General features: G+C 50.4%; 1 protein-coding gene across 1 annotated transcript; it reads right to left on the bottom strand.

The window, feature by feature from the left end:
- Window positions 1-568: 568 nt before the first annotated feature.
- HTR3A (5-hydroxytryptamine receptor 3A) lies at window positions 569-15,556 on the bottom strand. The gene is made up of 9 exons (XM_032228784.1): window positions 15,535-15,556; window positions 9,008-9,174; window positions 8,116-8,160; window positions 7,824-7,933; window positions 6,091-6,260; window positions 5,284-5,444; window positions 3,725-3,935; window positions 2,343-2,576; window positions 569-858 (listed from the first exon to the last, which is right to left on the bottom strand). Exons 1-9 carry the CDS (start codon window positions 15,554-15,556, stop codon window positions 569-571), a joined length of 1,410 nt encoding a protein of 469 aa, XP_032084675.1.

The following is a 15,556-nucleotide window of genomic DNA, read 5'->3' as shown; positions in this document are numbered from 1 at the left end:
GTTACGTTTAGCGTTAGGTTAAGGGTTAGCGTTAGGTTTTTCGTTACGTTAACGGTTAGGTTTAGGGTTAGGTTTAGGGTTAGGTTAAGGGTTAGGGTTAGGTTTAGGGTTAGGTTTGGGGGGGTTAGGGTAAGGTTTTCGCTTTATTTTTACATTTTTCGATCTTTATCGTCGCGCTGTGATGATGTCACATACGCGCTTTCGTCGACCGCGATTTTGTCGTCCGCGGTTTTGTGGTGGAACCAAACTTTCTATTACCCAGCTTGGGGATTGAAATTCACCAAAAAAGGAAGAGATCCCAGGGACCAAAATTCCCCTTCTTAAAGAGATAACACAGATATAGACAAGAAGATGCAAAGGACATAAAGTCCTTAGAAAAAGCTAACTAAAAAAAAAGATGTGAAAAGCTGGGATAAAGAGATTTACAATAACTGGCGCGCCAACCTCAGCAAGAGAGATTGGGGTTTGGGGCTTTATGGGGAACCTGAACGTTGAGCCAACATTCATTCCTAAATTGAGAATCAGTGGGGCGTGTTCTACCTAGCCCTTCCCTGGTAAGGTGGGGGCCTCAGGCATACTGCCAGATGGACCACAGGGTGCCAAGGGTGATGCTGTAGGCCAACACCGCCACCAAGTAGGCGCGGAAGAGGAGGACATCCAAAACGTAGCCCACCTGCAGCCACTCGCGGGCGATGTCCCGGAATTCGTCTCGCTTCTCCAGGAACTGGCGGATGGCTGCGATCTCGTGCAGGATGTGCGCCACCGACTCCGGGCTCTGGCCCTGCGGTGGGGCTGTGGCATCACCCGTTCTGCCTTCGTAGTCACGGGGGGCGTCACAGCTGTAGTGGTTCAGCTTGGCTGGAGGAAGTGGATGGAGAGGGAAAGTGGATGAGGCGGGGGTCAGACCCAGGGGATGCATTTGGGAACCTGCCTGCTGAAAAGGAGGCTTCCATGCTTTGCTTAGCACCCATCACGAACCTTCAAGAGCCGAGGTGGCGCAGTGGTTAGAGTGCAGCACTGCAGGCTACTTCAGCTGACTGCTAGTTCAGCAGTTCGGCTGTTCAAATCTCACCGGCTCAAGGTTGACTCAGCCTTCCATCCTTCCGAGGTGGGTGAAATGCGGACCCGGATTGTTGTTGGGGGCGATATGCTGACTCTGTAAACCGCTTAGAGAGGGCTATAAAAGCCCTATGAAGCGGTATATAAGTCTAACTGCTATTGCTTGAAGAGCCGAGGTGGCGCAGTGGTTAGGGTGCAGCACTGCAGGCTACTTCAGCTGACTGCAGTTCAGCAGTTCGGCTGTTCAAATCTCACCGGCTCAGGGTTGACTCAGCCTTCCATCCTTCCGAGGTGGGTGAAATGCGGACCCGGATTGTTGTTGGGGGCGATATGCTGACTCTGTAAAGCGCTTAGAGAGGGCTGAAAGCCCTATGAAGCGGTATATAAGTCTAACTGCTATTGCTATTGCTATTCAAGAACCTTCAAGGCTCATAAAGTAAGATCTCTCTCTCTCTCTCTCTCCCTCTCTCCCTCCGTCCCTCCGTCCCTCCGTCCCTCCCTCCCTCCCTCTCCCAAAGAGATATTATTCATCCCAATGGAGAGGTCAGGGGTAGGATCCTGCTGGCATTATTACCAGTTCAGTGCATGAAATGTTTTGTGTGTTGCGCGCATGCACATTTGGACTTAAAAAGGTCTCCGCACGTGCACACCATTAAAAAAAGGGGGGGGATTACATTTTTTCAACAAAGATTGTTCTGCGCATATGCAGAACAGAAAATCAAGATGGCGCCGCCAAGGATAAAACCAGTACAGTCACGTGTCCAGCTGAGTTACTACCTATTCGGCTGAACCTGTCCGAACCAGGAGGAACCCACCTCTGATACAGGTACTCCTCAGCTTACGCCCACAATGGAGCCCAAAGTTTATGTCGCTAAGTGAGAAATTTGTGAAGTGAATCGCTGCAGTTCTTAAATTAGTGCCACCGTTGTTAAGGGAATCTGGTTTCCCCATTGATTTTGCCTCTCGGAAGGTCTCAGAAGGGGATTGCATCAGCAGCCGTCATAAATGTGAGTGCATTGTCAAGCATCCGGATGTAAGTCATGTGACCATGGGGGGTGCTGCAACTTTTCCCGGTGCCGTTGTATCTTTGGCCACTAAACGAACTGTTGTAAGTGGAGGACTGGCCTACAGCTAGGCTTACCACCTTACACAAAACTGTACCTTGTTGTGTAAACCCAGCCGATTGTGTTGCATTTGACAAATTGTGGCTGAATGCAATGTGACTCTCCTCACCGGGGGCGGGGAGGACCTGAATGACCGGGCTGTGACTGGGGGCGCCTCACCTGTGCTGTCGTTATTCTCCGTGTTCCGGGAGATGCTTGAGCTCTGAGTGCAGACGGGGTGGAAGGCTTTCCTGTCGTGGATGCAGAGCAGGATGGTGGCCCGTTCTAGAACCCAGCGCTTCACCCAGTCGGGAACATGGGGTTGGAGGTCCTGCTTGTGCACCAGGCGTACAATGAGGATTGTCTCGGTCAGGCTGATCACCAGCAAGGCCATGCAGACCACAAAATAGATCCCTGTGCAGGAGCAAAAGAGGGACGTCAGCAAACCCCTCGTGTCGACCTCAACGTTCTCCGCTGCTCAGATCAAGGATCCTAGTTTCTCCCGGATCTCATCTCTTCCCTCCTCAGTTGATCTTAGACTTCAACCGAGGCAACAGAGTGAGTCCCAGGTGTGCATTACGCGTGGATTCCCCTGATTGAAATTGAGATTGAGATTTGTTTTATTTATATGCCGCCCTATTCCCGGAGGGACTCAGGGCGGCGAACAACTCAAGGGGGGAAAGGGAACACAAAAGTACAAGACAAGCAGTTAAAATAGCCAACAGCCACACAAGTCGAGAGGGGAAGGGAACTCATCGACTCCAGGCCTGCCGACACAGCCAGGTTTTAACGGCTTTTCGGAAGGCCTGGAGAGAGGCGAGGGTCCGAATCTATGCGGGGAGCTCGTTCCAAAGGGCCGGAGCTGCCACAGAGAAGGCCCTCCCCCGGGTGGTAGCCAGATGGCATTGGCTGGTAGACAGAACCCGGAGGAGGCCAACCCTGATCTTGGCCATCATTCCCAGCACCGCTTCCTAAAGCAAACCAGGAGACATTTTCTACAAGCCACTTGGATGGTCTTCCTTCTCTGACCAGGGCAGACCTCAGAAGGATTTCTTCTCTTCCTCAACCTGTTGCCAGTAACTTATCTTATCCCAGCAAATATTATAAAGCAGTGGTGAAATTCAGGGTTTTTTTTTTTACTACCAGTTCTGTGGGCGTGGCTTGGTGGGCATGGCAGGGGAAGGATACTGCAAAATCCCCATTCCCTCCCGATCAGCTGGGACTCGGGAGGCAGAGAATAGATTGGGGAGGGGGGCAGCCAGAGGTGCCATTTGCCGGTTCTCCAAACTACTCAAAATTTCCGCTACCGGTTCTCCAGAACCTGTCAGAACCGGCTGAATTTCACCCCTGCTATAAAGGTGTTAGGAGCCCAGCGGCTAGGATGCAAGCTAACTCCAGGCTACCATCTGGAGTTCAATTCTGTCAGGGCTCAAGGCTGACTCAGCCTTCCGTCCTTCCGAGGCTGGTCAGATGAGGACCCAGATTGTTGGGGGCAATGCGCTGCCTCTGTAAACCACCCAGTAAAGCACTATGGGGCAGTCTATAAGCTATTACCCTCGTACCTATAAGGGGGGTCCCGATAGCCGTCGCTGGCAGCGTGTCGGACACAATGATTAGGAAAACCGAGTAGCCGAGGAGCAGCGTGATCTTGAAGGAGACCCTTTCCCCACTGTCGGGGGGCAGGTAGAAGCCCACAATGTCCATGACCATTAGAAAAATGCTGGGGAGCAGCAGGCTGACCGCGTAGAAAAGGGGGCGCCTCCGGATGACCACCTGTTGGGACAGAGAGAGAGAGATCTGGATGCTTTGGGTGTTCTCCAGAGATGGGAAGGCCGAGGTGGCGCAGTGGTTAGGGTGCAGTACTGCAGGCCACTTCAGCTGACTGCTATCTGCAATTCGGCAGTTCAAATCTCACCGGCTCAGGGTTGACTCAGCCTTCCATCCTTCCGAGGTGGGTGAAATGAGGACCCAGACTGTGGGGGCGATATGCTGACGCTGTAAACCGCTTAGAGAGGGCTGAAAGCCCTATGAAGCGGTATATAAGTCTAACTGCTATTGCTATTGCTATAAGGCCTGACGCAAAATTCTCAGACCGGCTCAGCAAAGAGCAGCCGCTATTTTATTCCTACACCACTCCAGCTGCAGCTTCTAGGCATGAACCTATGGCCAGAGGTGGCATGCAGAGCCCTCTGGGTGGGCACAGGCACTGTTGCCAGCTACTCTTCTGCTTCCCAGAACCCCAGAATCCCAAAGACCAGGTGGCTGGTGAGCACATGTGCACCGGCCAAGCTAGACTTTGGGTTTCCAGAGTTCTGGCACATGTGTGCAAGTGCATGTACTGGAAACCAGAGGACCAGGTGGCCAGCACACACATGCGCCCTGGCCAGATGGTCTCCAGCTTTCTGGCACATGCGCGCATGCATGTACACATGCACAAATTCCAGTTTGGGCACTGGGAACCGAAAAGGTTCGCCTGCCAACTCCCACAGTTGTCATGGCGAGGGAAGGAGGGAGAGTGCATTCCACGCATACTTTTGGCTCGGATGACTGCAGCAGGCTTGGGAGGGGTGCAGCTCATTGGGGAATGAGATTATGACCCAGGCTGAGGGGAGGGAAGGAAGGAAGAGGGGTAAATTGCAGCTATGACTCAAATAAAGTTTAGGTCTGACTGCGAAAAGATCTTGCCCAAAATAAATGCTCCTAATAAATGTCTAATTTTCCTTTGAAGTTTGGTCCGAGGCTGGTGAATCAATTAGGGCATTTTTGGGAAACCTGACACCGCCACCACTGTTCTAGACCAGTGTTTCTCAACCTTGGCAAACCTTGGCAAAAATTCAGAGCGGGAGGAAGAGGAAACAAGAACAAACAAGGAACATTTGGGGCGCCTGGTATTCTCTGCACATGGACATCTTCAAGTTGCCAAGGTTGAGAAACACTGGTCTAGACCATAAGAAGGATGGCTGCCCATAAACTCTGCTATAATTATCGCATCTGGTCAGGCAGTTATTTGTTCTGGGGGGTCCCATCCTCCCACCTCAGGTCTTTGGGTGCAGTTGCTGTGCCAGTGCTGCGCCTGGCACCCAGTCCAGCTTCCCCTCCAATGCCCACCCTGGCAACTTACGAAGAACTTCATCTCTGCGTAGTAATCGTTGTCCCCAACACTGAACTCCCGGAACTGGCTGAGCACGTGAAGGAGTTCCCACTCGCCCTGATTCATGAAGACGCTCCTGTCGTTTTTCACCTCCTCCGAGGTCCTCCACAAGGACAGGTTGATGTCTCGTACTGAGGATAAAGAGATGGAAAAGGGACACCGAAGAAGCATCAGACTGGAGGATCCAAAGCCAGCCGTTGACCCAAACAGCCTCATAGCAAGTGATGAGAAGGTAGCCAACGTGTAACCCAGATCTGGGCTTTAGCATGTTGTGTGAATCCAGGTGCCGTGTTACGGGAAACTGTCACAGGGAGCCTTGTCCCTCCCGGCATGCAGGAGCCCCCCCCCCCCCAAGAACCTTGAGAGACCGCCTACTGCCAATCACCTCCACTCGACCTATTAGATCCCATAGACTAGGCCTCCTCCGAGTTCCATCTGCCGGTCAATGTCGACTGGCAACCACGCGGAGGAGAGCCTTCTCGGTGGCAGCTCCGACCCTGTGGAACGATCTCCCCGTGGAGATTCGTACCCTCACCACCCTCCAGACCTTCCGCACAGCCCTCAAAATCTGGCTATCCCGTCAGGCCTGGGGCTAAAGACTGTAACCCACCCGAATGGTACGAATGTCGTGTTTTTTCCTATGTGTTAAATGTTTGTTCCCCCCCCCTTTTCAAGTTGTAAGCCGCCCTGAGTCCCCCCCAGGGAAAAGGGCGGCTTATAAATAAACTTCTCAATCTCTCTCTCCATCTCAATCCATCCATGCAGCTTGGGACCTACTGTTATGCAGCCAACTGGTGAAGGTCAGGGAGCAGTTCTGTACGTCAAAGGGGAAGTTGTAGATGTCCAGGCTGCAGGCGGTCACCACTTGCACAGGCTTGAGGTTCCTCACCTCCCCGTCGTAGAGGATGTAGACGTAGGGGATTTCTGGGGATTTGCCCACGTCCACACTGCGGGAAGCGGAAGTGGAGAAAAAGGGAAAGGCAAGGGAAAAATGCTCCCCCGATGGTCGATCTTCTAGGCCAGGGACGGCTAACCTATTTCTCCTTGCGTGCCGAAATAGCACACACGGACGCAACAGCACACACATGTGTGCCTACACCCATAATGCAATGCATCCCACCCCCCTGTGCATGGACGCACAACCTCCCTGGGCTCCCACTGCTCCCCTGCACATGTGCATGACCCCTGCGCTCCCCCTCCCATTCCCCCTTTTGCACCTAGCAGCCTCCTGGGATCAAAAACTCTGCGCCCCCTGCGTTCCCCACACCTCCCTGTGCATGGGCCCTCCACCGCCCACCGTGCATGAGTGCACGCCTCCTACATGCGTGGCAGAGACCCCAAAATCAGCTGGTTGGTGGGAGGCATGCACGCATGCAGAGTGGAGCTCAGCTCGGCGACAGCTCGCATGCCCCGCAGAGAGGACTCCGCCTGCCCCCTGTGGCACACGTGCCGTAGGCTTTCCACCCTGGCTCTCAAGTCCTAAATGCAGGTTGGCCCCTGGAACATCCCCAAGGCAGGTTTTCCAAAGTGGGGAACGGATTCTCTTTGGGAAACGGGACCTTAAAGGAAATCCACTCTCTTCTGCAACCCGCCTGCTGGCCATTAATTAATTTGTGCAAAAGAGTCTGCTTCAAGAAAAAAATTCAGAGCGGGAGGAAGAGGAAACAAGAACAAACAAGGAACATTTGGGGCGCCTGGTATTCTCTGCACATGGCATGTTGCTCTAAGAAAAGGGGGGGGTGTTGGCCAGTGAAGTCGTTTGACATTCATAAATTGCTCTGGAAACGGGAGGGGGGAGAAGGAGCTCTCCTCCCCAAAGGACCCTCCTAGCCCTCCTTGCAAAGGGCCTGGCAATAGCAGGACTAGGAGGCCCGTTGGCACCAGAGATGCCTTCTCGGACTGGTTCCAGAGGAGCTTGGCGGTTCCGCAGCTGCCCCTCCATTGTCTCCATAAAGGCCTCCACACAACGCCCAGCCCAAGAAGGGTAATTATGGCTGTTTATAGTTCCCCATTCCTGGAACCGTCCCAATCCTCAGCCTTCTCTCCATCTGCAATGTACAGCACACAGAAGAAGGAGCCGGTTATCAGCCAAGGAAATGCGTGGCTGAGAATACTAAGCGCATCGCGAGCACCAGGGAGGGGGGGAGGAGAAGACGCACCAAACTAGCAATAGCAACAGCAATCGCAGTTAGACTTATATACCGCTTCATAGGGCTTTCAGCCCTCTCTAAGCGGTTTACAGAGTCAGCATATATTTCCCCCACAATCCGGGTCCTCATTTCACCCACCTCGGAAGGATGGAAGGCTGAGTCAACCCTGAGCCGGTGAGATTTGAACAGCCGAACTGCAGAACTGCAGTCAGCTGAAGTAGCCTGCAGTGCTGCATTGAACCACTGCGCCACCTTGGCTCTTGGTTTCTGCCTGGTTTCCCCTCTAACCTGTCCTCACCCACAAACGCTGGCACCGGGGGGGGGGGCAGTGGGAGTCCAAGAAGGATCCCGCAGACTTACAATTCGTTGATCAGGATATCTGGGACCCAGATGGCTTCGGTGGGGACGGACATCTGGCTAATGTTGTCGAACTCCTGTGGATTCCATTTCAGGAATTCATCGATCCAGTGCTGCACATCGGATGAAAAAAAATGGTGGCAGATATCATGTTTACCTCTCTACGTAGATGCTGGACCTTTGGAACAACGCTAGATCCACAATTACACAAAACCCACTTAGCCCCAGGAGGGAAGGAGAACCAACAAGGAAGGAGATGAAGTCAGAGGAGATGCTACCGGAGAGGCCTCCTTACCTGCCTGTACCAGATATAGGTGGTCAGAACCTGGTTTTTTTCATCCTGTGGAAAGCAGAAAGAGAAAGTTGAGGCTGGAGGACTGAAGGGGGGCTCACCCCCAGCCTCTGCTTGCAAAACTAGCCAAGATTGGGAAGGAAGGGGGAGGGAGGGAGGGAGGTTTTGTCACTTTTCCCAAGCCTGGAGAGCTGGCTTTATCTAAAGAAGGTCTGTCTGTCTGTCTATCCATCTGTCCATCCATCTGTCTGTCCGTCCACCCACCCATCCATCCATCCATCCACCCATTCATCCATCCACCCACCCATCCATCCATCCATCCATCCATCCACCCATCCATCCATCCATCCATCCATCCATCCATCCACCCATCCATCCATCCATCCATCCATCCATCCATCCATCCATCCATCCACCCACCCACCCACCCACCCATCCACCCACCCACCCACCCATCCACCCATCCATCCATCCATCCATCCATCCATCCATCCATCCATCCATCCATCCATCTACCCATCTCACCTTTAAATGCATTTAAACCAGTGTTTCTCAACCTTGGCAAATTGAAGATGTCCGGACTTCAACTCCCAGAATTCCCCAGCCAGCGAATGCTGGCTGGGGAATTCTGGGAGTTGAAGTCCGGACATCTTCAAGTTGCCAAGGTTGAGAAACACTGATCTAAACCTTTAATCCATCTTTAAATGCCTACAATGCCAAACGTGTTATATTTTTAAAGTCCTACATTATAATTAAAAAAAGGGGGGGGAGTTTTCGGAGAGGCCTTTTAGAACTAAACCCTGATTGGCGGGGGGGAGCTGTCCTGTTCCCCACCCATGTAGCCAAGGAAGGAAAGGTGTGAGGGGGATTTCCCGAGGAAGGAGAGGGTTCCTACCACGCTCAGAATAGCATAAATCATGACGTCGATGGCCACATTGGTGGTCTTCCTCCAGTTCCAGACCGGCCGGACGTCCTTCTTGTAATTGGCAAATAAATAATCAGAGAGCTGGCGCAGGGCAGCTTTGCTTGAGCCGAGGGCCTTGTTGGGTATTTTCTGAGAAACTGCAAAACAAGCCAAGCAGAGCCATTGTAGATGCCGCTGATTTATTTCTATTCAATATATTTTTCCCATCTCTCCCACCTAGCATTCCCTCCGTGGCCTTCCAGCTCTTTATTCATAGCACTGGGAGCCTCCTTCTCTCCATGCAAACCTTCTGCTCTGACCTGGGCTTCCTGAGGAAACATAAATCCCAATTTTGGTCCTCCAAACCCTCTTTTATTTACAGGGCTGTGAATTATGGTTATTCCCAATCCGCAAGGCTTCACAGTCAGTCCGTGAAGGTTCCGACAGATGCCTGCTCGAGTTGCCACAGTCTTTCAGGGGAATGTTGATAAACACGCACCTGATCTCCCTGGGAAAGCTGCCAGGGACCTCCTTGCTAAACCTAGCACAGAGTCAAACAGGACTTTTCAAAGCTTGAACGGACCAGATGAACTAATTGCTTCCTGCAAAATCTCATGTCCCGTTCGCTCCTCTTATATGTCTTATGGGAGGGGCCAATCATCTCCAAGCCTTCCTCCCAAGTTGACCCTGTTTTCTTAAAGAGCCGAGGTGGCGCAGAGGTTAGGGTGCAGTACTGCAGGCCACTTCAGCTGACTGCTATCTGCAGTTCAGCGGTTCAAATCTCACCGGCTCAAGGTTGACTCAGCCTTCCATCCTTCCGAGGTGGGTGAAATGAGGACCCAGATTGTTGTTGGGGGCGATATGCTGACTCTGTAAACCACTTAGAGGGGGCTGAAAGCCCTGTGAAGCGGTATATAAGTCTAACTGCTATTGCTATTGCTATTAATCATTCTTGCCTTCTGGCAGCTCTGCACATGCGCACACTGGGAACAGGCTCCCGCTGTTCTTCTGCCTCGCTGATGTCAGACTCCAGAGGCAGAAAATAACTACCAGGTGGCCTTGGCCCTCTCTCTGCCTCCGACACAGAGCCCTCATCTGAGCCTTCCCCAGAGTCCAGGACTGGCCAAGTTCCTCCCCAACCTCCTCACTGTCCAACTCTGCTGGCCACTGGTGGGCCGCAACACCTTCTGTGTTCTTGGTCTCCTTCTCTCCTCGACCTCCAGCATTTAATGCTTGATCTTTTCTCAGAACTTTCTCTTAACATCATGTCTTTTGTGCAGCACCACCACCTTCCTGTTGTGACTCAGCAGAAGCTTGCTGTGAGTTGCGTTGGGATGCAGGAATAATGAGCAGCTGTTGCTCGTTAGGGTCGTCTTCTGCAGATAAAAGACGGATGGTGCCACGCCTTAGTTGCAGAAGTCAACGTCGTTCGTGGTTCGTTGTTCGTTTGTTTGTGAGTTCAGTTTCGAGATTCAAAGCGGCACTTGGATAAGTGATTTGCTTTCTATAAACCTGGTTTGCTGTAAGAGCTTTTTGTTTTTGCATTTGCTGTGTAACTTTTTGCCAGAGACTTTATCTATGTTTATTTTGGGTTCGCAGCCAGCTTGAGCCAGGACTGATAAAGATATTTCCTTTGAAGTTCTGTCTGACTGTCGTTTTTGAATGAGCGAAGAGGGGGGGTCAGAACACCTTCCTATAGGTGTCTTTTTTGCAGGTCCTTCTTCATTGTCTCAGTTCCCGTTCGGCTGCTACCTGAACGGGGAGCCTTTTTCTGGTTTCCATCAACCCTCTGAGGTAGGCCCCACGAGAATCAGATGTGAGTTTGATTTTCTGGAAATCTTGAAAGCTTCCTGTCTGCCCCATCTCACACCTGAAAATCAGGTGCGGTTAGTTTGAGTTTCTTTCTGACACTCACCCTTTTCCTTCTTTCTCAGGGCCAAATAATCTTTTCTGCAAGTTCTCCGATAAGGGCTGAGTCATGTCTCCCCCTTTCCCAAGACCCGCTCCCATATCGCTCTTGCCCTGTTCTCAATCCGGCCTGCTCTGCTTTCCATCCATACTCGAATGTAACTCAAGCTATGACACCAACAACCTCCTTTGACCAAAGCTACCCGGAGCCAATTTGCTCATTTATTGAGATTTAGACTGAAGCTCTCCTGCCAAAGTCCAGGGCATTTCTGCAGACTTTCTTAGATGCTTCGATGAAGATGGGGCTAAACAATCCTAAATAACCACGGACTCTGCACAATTTATCTCGAGAGTTATGTTTTCGACCCAGAAGGATTCGATTTGGTGGCCTGCTGATGGGGCAACCATGAAATGACACATCTGGCTAATCTTGTAATGCCCTCCAAGTTTCCAGAAACCATTTCTTTCAGCTCTAGCAGCAGAACAGTGGCTTCAGAGGCAAACCTCATCCTGCAAGGCAACTGGGCGAGGAGAGAAGGCGAGACAAACACCGAAGCTGCTATTTGCAAAGCCTCTTCTCCTCGTACATGACTTTCTACCACTTGGGCACAATTCGCACCTTCCGAGCAGCTCCTAATTGGAATAGATCTGCCAGGGCTTGGGGGAAGCAGGCTCGGAGGCGGCTTTTGAAGCAGGCCCCTCTGCCTTTTCACACAATCCCTAATGCCTCGGAGTCCGCTTTCTGCACGAGCACATCTGGCCAGCTGGATGGCCAGACAAGGGAGAGGGCAGAGGAGAAGCAGGAAAACAAATTAGGGGGGGATTCGGCAGCCAGCAGACGGCCTCCTTAAATGTGCAGCAGGATGTGCCTTTGTTATTGTCTCGGTGACCCTTCAAAATACAAATGAGGGGTGGGGGGGATTCTACAGCTTGTCAGGCCTGCAGCCATCTTTTCTTTTGGATCTTTGACCTGCCACACTTTCTATTATTCTCCTATGCCTTTTTCCACGGTGGGGAAATGGGAGGGGGGATTGTATGGAGTTAGATGCTATGTAGCCATAACAACATTCTTTCCAGAAAGCCAAGGTCATCCTTTGCCTCTGCACCTGACCGGAATTGGATGGGTGGAAGCTGCCAGCATGGCAGTGGGAGATTGGATCATGTGATGGACTTGTGGGTCTTGAACTTTCAACTGGATGGGGGAAACAGGGAAGCTTTCAGATTCAGGTTTTCCCAGATGAGCCAATGAGGCTCTCTTAATAAATTGGAACTTTGAGGAATCCTTTGCCTTGGACTCTGATTTAATTTTGGATGCTATTTGGAACCCTGACACAGCTCAGGTCAGACTCCACAATCAACTCTTAGATGCCTTCACGCCCATCACCCCGCCTCATCCCACCCCCATTATTATAAAGGAAAAGGGATAGTTTGATGGGCTACAATAGGCGTCCCAGATAAATGTTTCATCAATTCGGGAAACGCTGAGTCAACACGTGGGACCTTCTCTTGGAGTCTACAGGTTCACTGCCAAAACAAGCTCACCCACTTTTCAAGAAGACTTTGATCTTTGGAAGGATTGGGGTGGGATCTCTGTCTCCATTGCTTAGCACCCTTTGAAGATAACAGTTACCATCTCTTCTGCCCCCATATTTTTTCATCAAGAGCTGAAGTGATTCTCCATTCCCAAGAATCATGGTTTCGTGAGCAAACGGAGCAGCCCTGCTTCCAGAATGTTTTTTTTTGGGGGGGGGCGTCATCAAATCAACGTTTGCTTTGCCATCAAACATCTCTTGGCTTTAGAGTTGACTTTTGACCCTTGGTGATGGGAAGGTAAAAGTCCCAAACACGACGATAGAAGATTTACAGGGGACATGTGTGGCTATTCCTGGACCCCTGAGAACATAGAAAATGGTTGCCAATCTGGAAGGTCATTATGGACAAGAGAAAGAAAAGTATCCATGATGTGTTTGTGTGTCTCAAAATGTGCCTTAGGACAGTGTTTTTCAACCTTTTTTGTGCAAAGGCACACTTTTTTCATGAAAAAAATCACGAGGCACACCACCATTAGAAAATGTTAAAAAAATTTAACTTTGTGCCTATATTGACTATATATAAAGTAATTTTCCCACGGCACACCTTACACTATGTCACGGCACACTAGTGTGCCGCGGCACAGTGGTTGAAAAACACTGCCTTAGGATGACAACCAAACAAGCCCAACTGCCCACCAATTGTTAGTATTTCCCAGCTCCTCGCCATTCTCTTCTTGTAGTTTAGCAAGATGAAAAGCTCTTAATTGATTAACAGATTAACATTAGGAGCCTCAGCGCCCGGAGCCTACGGGAACAGGAAGTTTGAACAGCTAGGCTGTCATCTGTTCTCTGGGCTCTGGGTGTTATCCAGTCATCCAGCCCCCACCATCCCAAGTCACAAGGAATGTTTTTCTGAGCCCACTGGTTCCAGACTTTAGCTTCACAAATGCTGTCCTTATTTATTGGTGCCTGGTTTGCAACCGGCACGGAATTTTTTTTTACAACTTCCCAAAGGTGCAGAAGAATGCTTACAATGGAGAAGACAATTAATGGGATGCTAAATGTGAGTTCTGTAGCACTTACGATGTCTATGGAGATTCTCAGCCCTCCAGTCCTAGTTGTCCCAAAGATGCTTTTTATTTTTCCCCAAGAGGCAAGTGGGCTTTCTGGTTTTCTTTGAAGGCGTTTCGCTTCTCATCCAAGAAGCTTCATCGCCTCTGACTGGATGGAGGGGAATGGAAGGATTTAATGTATTAAAACGATTTAATAAATCCTTTTATTCCCCACCATCCAAAGCAAGGTAGACTTGGGTTAAGGTGTGCTTCTTCCTCGTTCCCACATGCTGCAGGTGTCCCCACCTTCTCCTGTGGGACCCCCGTGGCCAGTAGCAGTGCCATAAATTCCCCATAATTCCAGGAGAAACATCCTAATGGTGAAGAGCTTCTTGGATGAGAAGCAAAACGTCTTCAAAGAGGAAGGAGGGAATGTAGGAGAGAAGGAAGGGGGAAGGAAGGAGGAAAGGAAGGGGGAAAGGAAGGAGAGAAGGAGAGAAGAAAGGAAGGAAGGAAGGAAGGAAGGAGGGAAGGAGAGAAGGAGGGAAGGGGGAAGGAGGGAGGGAAGGAAGGGGAGCAGGAGAGAAGAAACGAGGGAAGGAAAGAGGGAGGGAGGGAAGAAGAAGTAGGACCATTGTAAGATAAGATGGATCTATGGGATGGTAAGAAAGCAATCTTCAAGTATATTGTCAACAGTAGGGAAAAATTGTTATAAATACATATTATTAATAACAGTTATGAGATCGTATAATTGTGAATGTATATATGAAATTGATAAAATAAAATAAAATTAAAAAAAAAACGTCTTCAAAGAAAAACCGGAAAGCCCACTTGCCTCTTGAAAAAAGCACCTTTGGGAGAGCACTGATGATGTTACTTAGTTTGGTGATTAAAGGTCTGCCGGAAAACAGCCAACCACAGAGAGCACCAAGGACCACCTCCCCCCCCCCCCCCCATTAAGTTCCTCATGCAGCAATGAGGAATTTAGGCTGAGCTTTTGCAACCACCAAAGAACTATGTTTGGGAATGTCCTTCAAATCCACCAGGAGCTTCCATGGAAGAGTCTTTGATCTGAGGAATCTACGAGAGGGTTTGGATTAAAAGTCTTTAGATCATCCCATTTCCATCCCTGGTGAACAAATGATTCCCTATCCCTGGGCAGGAGAGCAAGCCCCATCTGCTCCCGTGTCTCCTAAACCTTTTCTTTGGAAGCAGAACATCTCTGAACATGGTGATTTTCTCTTCCAGACCACCCTTCATTAATATATGTCTAATCCTCCTTCCTCGTTCTTTAGATCAGAGGTCTTCAAACTTGGCAACTTTAAGACTGATGTACTTCAACTCCCAGGAGGCTGGAGAATTCTGAGCGTTGAAGTCCACAAGTCTTAAAGTTGCCAGGTTTGAAGACCTCTGCTTTAGACAGTGTCCATCTCTGCATCGGGGAGTGAGCATTTCCAGACCCATCCTGGGTGACAAGAATTGTACTTGTTGTCCTTATCGTTGCCACTTTTTTCCCCCGCGAAGAATATTTCGCACAACCTCCAAAACCCTCGACCAATTCATTCTCACCCTCGTTCTTCTATCAGCGCTTTTCAACATCCCTCAACTTCTGAAGCACAGGTGTGTTGATGAGTTGGAAGAACTGGCCCTTTCTCTACGCAGACCCCACGCGTGCAAATCCCGCCACACGTTTTGCAGGCGCAAGAAGAGAGGCTCAAATTATTCTACAAAGCACCTGAGGGCAGGACAAGAACCAATGGTTGGAAACTAATCCAGGAGAGAAGCACCTGGAATTGAGGAGAAGCTTCCTAAAAGTGAGGACAATTAACCAGTGGAACTGGTTGCCACCAGAAGTTGTGGGTGCTTCATCACTGGAGGCTTTTAAGAAGAGACATTTGTCTGAAATAGTATGGGGTCTCCTGCTTGAGCACGGGGCTGGACTAGAAGACCTCCAAGGTCCCTTCCAGCTCTATTCTATTCCAAGGCAGGCAACCCATTCCTCTGAAGTTTCGCTTGAGCTTCTTACCTTTGCTGTGCACCATGGGCAT

This window comes from Thamnophis elegans, chromosome 13 (genome assembly GCF_009769535.1).
Source record: "Thamnophis elegans isolate rThaEle1 chromosome 13, rThaEle1.pri, whole genome shotgun sequence".
NCBI lineage: Eukaryota > Metazoa > Chordata > Lepidosauria > Squamata > Colubridae > Thamnophis > Thamnophis elegans.
Note: the sequence above shows the minus strand (reverse complement) of the source record. Positions and strands in the feature narration are given on the sequence as shown.

What these genes read in the sequence shown, in the direction of transcription:
- HTR3A (XM_032228784.1), bottom strand. Translation starts at nt 15,556, where the DNA reads ATGCCCATGGTGCACAGCAAAG. An exon ending in ACGCAGAGATGAAGTTCTTC is followed by an intron (nt 3,936 to 5,283) that starts GTAAGTTGCCAG and finishes CTGTCCCAACAG; the next exon opens with GTGGTCATCCGGAGGCGCCC. An exon ending in GGAGAATAACGACAGCACAG is followed by an intron (nt 859 to 2,342) that starts GTGAGGCGCCCC and finishes CACTTCCTCCAG; the next exon opens with CCAAGCTGAACCACTACAGC.